This window comes from Lactuca saligna, chromosome 1, assembly GCF_052625555.1.
Source record: "Lactuca saligna cultivar CGN05327 chromosome 1, ASM5262555v1, whole genome shotgun sequence".
Classification (NCBI taxonomy): domain Eukaryota; kingdom Viridiplantae; phylum Streptophyta; class Magnoliopsida; order Asterales; family Asteraceae; genus Lactuca; species Lactuca saligna.
The window spans coordinates 98,796,069-98,803,172 of NC_136417.1; the positions used below are offsets into that span (position 1 = coordinate 98,796,069).

Below are 7,104 nucleotides of genomic sequence, written 5' to 3' on the forward strand. Positions count from 1 at the left end.
TCTTTAATTTTTGACATTATTTTCTAGATATCCAAATGAAAACTAACTAAAACTAGCACGCTCAGTAGTTCTTTGATTTTACGATCACGATTTTGTAAATCCAAAAACGATTCTATGTATAATTTCAATTTTGCTAATCTTACTTAAAAAATTTTAGGTTGATCGTCTTTTTGAGCAATTTTGCTTATAGTTTTAGTCAAATGAAAAGACTAAAAATGCTCTCATTATGTATTCTTTATGTTTTTTTATTTAATTTGATCCTCTCTCTCCCTCTCTCTCAAATATCCTACTTCTCTCCTTATCTTGTTCTCAAAGTAGGGACAACATACATCATATCTCTATCTCTCTCTCTCAACATATATCATCCCTAACCTCAAATTCCAATGCCAAATGATAACTTAAGCTTTTATTTTATGATTGTAGTGTTCATGAATACTCACACCTAACCAAAATCCGTCATTATAAACCATTAGTGTTGATTAACCATTGTGCACATCAAACCTCAAAACAAAATACAAAGAAATTAACCCAAACAACCATTTATAAGCAACAACATAAACAATTCATGCCCACTTTCACCAAAAAAGAAACCAAGTAAAAGTACCATTCAACAAAATACATACCCAAAACATCCGACTTATTCCCGACACTTCAACAACCTTCAATTCTTCAACTTATTTGCAACGCCTTAATCCGCTTCAACTTTTCATATTCGCGACGCTTACATTCTGCAATTCAACTTTAAGCGTCTTTAAGTACTTGACAGCCTCATCAAGCACATCAACGGTACTCATTCTTTTACTATTCGGCACAATACCTCTCAATGAATCCACCATCTTCTTCATTTCGCGACGCTTTCTGTCGCTAACACCACTCGATTTACACGAAGCCATCGATAAACCAAGCCCGCTGCCACTGCCACTGCCCCTGCCCGAGCCCTTTCCGGGCAGCCTCGAAGAGCAAGAATCCGCAGTGTCAATTTCGTCATTTCCATGCGTTCGGGCAGTGCTAACTTCTTCCTCCTCTTCATACCCTTCTTCCCCTTCGTCTTCTTCATCTTCAAAACTCATTAATATATCAATATCCGCTGAATCTTCTTTCATAATGGATTCAACTTCTCTAGGGGTATTTTCGTCATTTCGTGTTACATGGATATAACCCGGGGCGGGAACGGGAACCGACGGGTGGTACATTATCTGACTACGGTTATCGGTCCGGTCAAAGATAATGAAATTTCTCGGGCAGATTTTCGAGGGTTGAAAGTCAACATTTTGACCAAAGTCAACGGTTTGACCAAAGTCAAGGTTTTGACCAAAGAATGATGTGAATGGAGGAGGATTGGGAAAAGGGTGCAAGTGGTGTTGGTCGCTTTGCATTTTTACTATTTTTTTTTTCGGGTTTTTTTTTTTAAATTTAAGAAAAGAATTTTAAAAGCAAAGTGGAAAGAGCAAATGATGCTATTTAAGTTATTTCCATTTTTCGTGAATATTTATAAACGAAATTTAGTTTACTAGTAGCCAAGAGACAAATCTTGTTCACTGTCTTCTAATTAAAAAACAACCAATGAGAAGGTGACACCTGTCTATATCCCGTAAGCTTTAAGGGTAACAGACTACGTAATGGGCTTAAGCAACTGACGAAAGTATTCAGCCTGTAATAAAGTAAAAACAACCAATGAGAAAATGACACCTGTCTATATATAAACATTACCTCATAGAAATAAAAAATAGCAACATACTTTCAATTGATTTGTTTATTACAACAATTTACTTTCACTAAAGAAAAAAGATGAAATGAAGAAAATGAAAGTAAGTTGAGTTAAATTTATAATAGACAAATAAATGGAAATAAGTTGCCTTGAATATAAATATACATACCAAATAATAAAAATAAAAATAAAAATAAATACTTACCTGACAAACTTGCATCAAATTGTAGTAAGCAATGACCCCAACACTCATTTTAATCTTACCAAATTCCTTTAAAACTCGAATTCTCTTTTGTGCAACACCAATGAACATTCTCAGACCTCCACCCAGTATTTAATAACAAATAAAAAATTGATCACACTACGAAAAAACCAAAAAGTTTATACCCTGCATCAAAAAAAAAATCTGTAATTAGAAACAAGATATTTTACCTTTTTAACCAATACAAACAGTGTACTTATTTTTTATGCATAATGATTGCTTTCATTCCTTTACCTATACTAACATAGTAGCAATTTTCACTGCTATAACTGGGTTGATTAATCAAAATACAATGAGCTAACAAGAAATGAAAGTAAATGCTACATAATAGACAGATAAATGAAACTGCATTGCTAATTTTCGACCTTAGAACTTGTTACATATTACTATAATCTGTACATAAGTGTAATAAGTTGATATTATAGGTAAAGAAATGTAGTTGCATTGTGATTATGAGTTATATAACAAAGAAGCATACCTAAGAAATCTGAGTTTACAGGATAACACGAAAGAACACCACCAATGGCAAACACTTTCCGAAGTAATTAACACCCAAAGCCGTCCAAGGCATCTTGTTTTTCTACTTTATAATCAAATCATATGATAATCCCCCACGCCTAAATCTGAAACGCCATAACCAAAAACTCGATGTTAGTTTCAATTATGAGAATAAGAGCACATTATTCCGATTTACAACCACCGAATTCGATCAACAAGAAGAAAGAAAAAACACCGACTATTAGAAAAAGATACAGAACAACTCAATCGGATCAGTTAACTTTTATTGATGATTCCGAACAGAAAAAATGATCTAACAAAGATGAGTTCACGAATACACACTGATTTCAAGCAAATTTACAACAGATCTGACGAATAAAGCGTGTAGATTTAGCGGATAACGGAGAAACGAACAAAAAGCTTCTGACGTATATTATATAATGTATTCAAATTCAAATTATATGTACAGATCTTCATAGCAACAAACAAACTCAAGGAAAAATACAATTCGATAACAAGCGAGATCCATAAACCATAACTGTTTCACACGAAATCCAAATAACACCACAGAACTCGAGCTAACAAATCAGTACATAGTTACATACCGATATCAAAATTGGCACAAAATCAAAAACGATCGAAGCTTTGTTAACAAAAAGAAGCTCGAAAGATATTTGATTTCTTATGCAGGTGTATAGAGAAATGGAAAAAAAAAGAGAGAGATAATAGAGGGATCTAGAGTGGGTGTGCTTTGATTTTGTGGTAGTTTTTTTTGGGGGTTTGTTGGAGAGTGTGAAGGAAGGATGAATGTGAGCCGTTGGATTGAATTTGGAGGTGGGAGAAAAGCTTTACGCGTATTGCGGTGGGTGAAAGTCGCCGTTGGATTGGGATATTAAGAGCATGCGTGGGGGACCCACAAAGGGTTTGACAAAATGCAAATCCTGTGGAGTAATCTCTTGGGATATGGTTTTGTTTTGTAAGCATGTACTGGACTAGTATCAGTCTTTTTTTTGCATACCATGACACGACACTGCTACTATGCCTTGGTAAACTCTTTTTATATGTTTGTGCATGGGTTAAATGATTGTTTATTTATTTAAATAATAATTGTGTTTTCTGTAATTGTGGTTTGTTGTATAAATAGAATATGTAATGTTTGTAGCTTGTTGAATTGTTCAAAACATGGTTGTTAATGTATATCAAAATTGTTTAATAGTTTGAAATATGAATTCATGAAATATAAAGTATTGTTGTAAATACAAATGTAAGATGTCATTGTTTGTTTAAAAATGTATTTGATCGGTTGAAGGGAAATCGAATAAAGTAATCAGTATAAATGAGTGTTTTAATAATAATAATTATCTTTTTTTATTTGGAAAATGACCACCAATTCTGTAATACAGCATTGGTCTTCGGAATTTGACACTTGTACATTTCAGACTAAAAGGTGTGTTTTGGAATTTGACACTTGTATACTTCGGAATAGACGTTGAGTCTTCTCGAAAAAACTGATCAAGCGAGAATAAGGGAAGATGATGGATTTTTAGGAGAGTTAGTTAGATATCAAATGTATAGATATAGGAGCTCATATTATTCGACACACATTCACTATGGATAGCACAGATACACTTGGGCACCCTCATTACCTCTCAATCATACTACTCACGATCAGCTTGTACTTGTAATGCTTTTGCTTATTTCTAATAAAAGTTCTAAAGGCTGAATGACATTAGTCAACTCCCAAGGATTTATGCCAAAGATCCTAAAGGATTAAGGGTTTTCCTCGTATATTCTTATGTTTTTGTTCTTAAATTTTATGTTTACACTGATTTTTCTCAATTTGCATTACTTTTACACGATTTGTTAAGCATATTTACATCTGATTACATCTATGGCATATAATATTTCTCTTGGGATACTTTATAATATCTTGACCTGTTTGAACGTCTTATTGTTCTTTTTAATATTTTCTACATATTTATGAAATTAATACTATTATTTGTCCTACTTTACAAACATAGGTCTTAGGTTTTGAAGATTTTTATCTTGAAATAAAAAAAACAATGGTTTACTTTTTTGTACTAATTTCAAGATCTTCGATTAACTCAAGATCTTCTGTGTTGCACAAAATCTTAAGCACCTATTAAATTGTGTGTAACACCCCGAATTCAGCAGATTGAGGAATTGTCAGTTAGTAGCCATAGAAGCATCAGTAGGACTTCAGCAGTGCAAGGTGAGTCTCCTCACTGTGTGCATGGGTCTAAGGCCATAATGTCGACTCATTTATGTTTGTGTATAGTAGGAAGACCCAAGGGTTAGCCCTAGGCACTGTATGTTATATGTTCCGAATCACGATCCGATGTCAGGAAGGGCCCGGGGAATGTTAGTATGCTAGAGGTATTTGTGATTCTTGCATGTGTCGGTACGATAGGTTCCGGACCAAGGTCTGATGCCAGGGTAAGCCCGAAGTATGTTTATATGGTAGTATGTTCCGGACTAGGGTCTGATATTGGGGCAAGCCCGAGGAAGATTTATATGTGCATGTTAGATTATACTTGTTGTCTTTGTGATACTTGTATGTGCCTGGTAGGGAGGTGAGTGTGGGTGAGGTCCCGTATCTCATCACTAGTTGAATATAGATGGGGTTCCATATCTCAATATTAGCAGAGTAGGGGCGAGGCCCGTGATAGGAGAGAAGTGAGTGTGGGTGGGGGGCTCGTATCTCACTAACAGCAGGAGTGTGGACAAGGTTCCATAGCTCATCAGTAGCAGAATAGGGGCGAGGCCCAAGTTAGGCAAAGCCTTAGAACAGGAATACAGTAGAGTACGTTTTCTTTATATGCTAGTATGTTATATGTTGTATGTGTATAGTGGGCGAGGCCTAGAGACAGGAGGGGCCTAAGAGAGACAATTATGTATACCGAATAGGGCTCAATGTCAGGAAGGGTCTGATGTCAGGCGGGGCCCGATGCCGAAGCGAGTCCGATGTCGGGCAAGTCCCGATGCAATGGGTAGGAGCCCAGTATGTGGTTATATGTATGGTATGTGGTAGTATGGGGAACTCACTAAGCTTCGTGCTTATAGTTTTTAGTTTAGGTTTCAGGTACTTCCGGTAGCGGAGGGAAGAGCTCGGGATGACTGCATTGCACACACTAAGAAGTTTAGCTTGGGATGTTTTACTCTGATATATTTTTACAGATGTTATGATATTTTGAGATACATGACTTATGGTTTTATATGATGTTTGGATTACTATGATTTTATTAATCATTTAAAAATGAAAATTTTGAATCGTATTTTTGGGATGTTTCATTGTGACATCCTTATTTTTACAGCCAAAAAAGACCGATTTGTTTATGCTTTATTTTCAGATCATAGTAACTTTTTAAAGAAAAGTGTTGCGAAATTTGTTCCCAGAAAAAAATGTTAAATATGTTATCAAAGAATTTCCGTAGAAATGTATTTTATTTACTTTAAAACTTTATGATGTAATCGTCAATACAGAAACATAAGCATAAACAGAACTTACATTCATATACACTAGTGATCTATATCTCTTTAATCTCTTGGTGTAGTATAGCTTTATATCGACGCCTGTGATACAAATAAACTGAGTGGGTCAGGTTGGGAAACCTGGTGAGTACATAGGGTTTTCAACCCACTATAATATGGTTATTAAGTTTAAACATCAAACAATCAACCCAATGACCCATCCCCATTATCTTCTTTATTCTTAAGGATCTACCATAAGAATCAGCAAATCTTTATTCATTAATTCCTAAGGATTATGCTAAGGAATATGCATGACGTCCATCGTTGACAGGTTTTATATAACATGCACTAAATCCATAGTTACCAGGGTTCATCCAAAGGACGCTAAGTCCATAACTCTCATTTATAGACAATATTATTTGCAGAGTCCACCTGCAATACATGTTAATGGGTTTTTAGAGTACACCGGGTGAACATATCGTTCACAACACCTATAGGGTGCAAGCCTGATAATGTTCCATCAGACCATCTAGAATAGTCCTTGGTTGTCATCCATACTCTGCTAGATGACGGGAACAACGCTTGGGTAAAGGCTTGTCTCATTTTTCTCCTCTCACCCTTATCTCATGGTCTATATCACTTTTCATCTCATCCTCCAACTTAATTTTCATCACACACCAACTATTTCATCTACCCATATTTTACCCAACATATTTGTAGATATAATATACATATATAGTTCAAATCTGAAGAAAAAGTCTAGATCTGAAAAGAAAATACATATACGGTTCAGATCTGAAGAAAAAGGTTTATATCTGAAAAGAAAATACATATACGGTTCAGATTTGAAGAAAAAGGGTCTAGATCTTAAAAACAAATTTTTAATCTTTCATCCAATATAGATCTCAAATTATAAAATACATATACATTTTAGATCTGAAAAACAAAGTTTAAATCTTTCATCCAGCACAGATCTCAAGCAAACAGATAGTATGCACACATAGCACGTAAATTACATAGAATACTTCATATCTATGTGTAAGATGAAAGTAACTATGCACTCACCCGATAAGGTGGTGATTTGGATAGTGCTTCGCTTCTTAAAATAATCTCCCTTGACGAAATCGAGAGGTTTGCTTGAAAA

At 34.9% G+C, this 7,104-nt stretch overlaps 1 protein-coding gene across 1 annotated transcript; it reads right to left on the reverse strand.

Moving 5' to 3' along the window:
• Positions 1–523: 523 nt before the first annotated feature.
• On the reverse strand, positions 524–3,214 carry LOC145042229 (transcription factor bHLH144-like). The gene is made up of 4 exons (XM_078990625.1): positions 3,074–3,214; positions 2,449–2,593; positions 1,914–2,096; positions 524–1,651 (listed from the first exon to the last, which is right to left on the reverse strand). The coding sequence occupies exon 4, from the start codon at positions 1,374–1,376 to the stop codon at positions 699–701; it is 678 nt and encodes a 225-aa protein (XP_078846751.1). The 5' UTR covers positions 1,377–1,651; positions 1,914–2,096; positions 2,449–2,593; positions 3,074–3,214; the 3' UTR covers positions 524–698.
• Between the last annotated feature and the right edge of the window lie 3,890 nt (positions 3,215–7,104).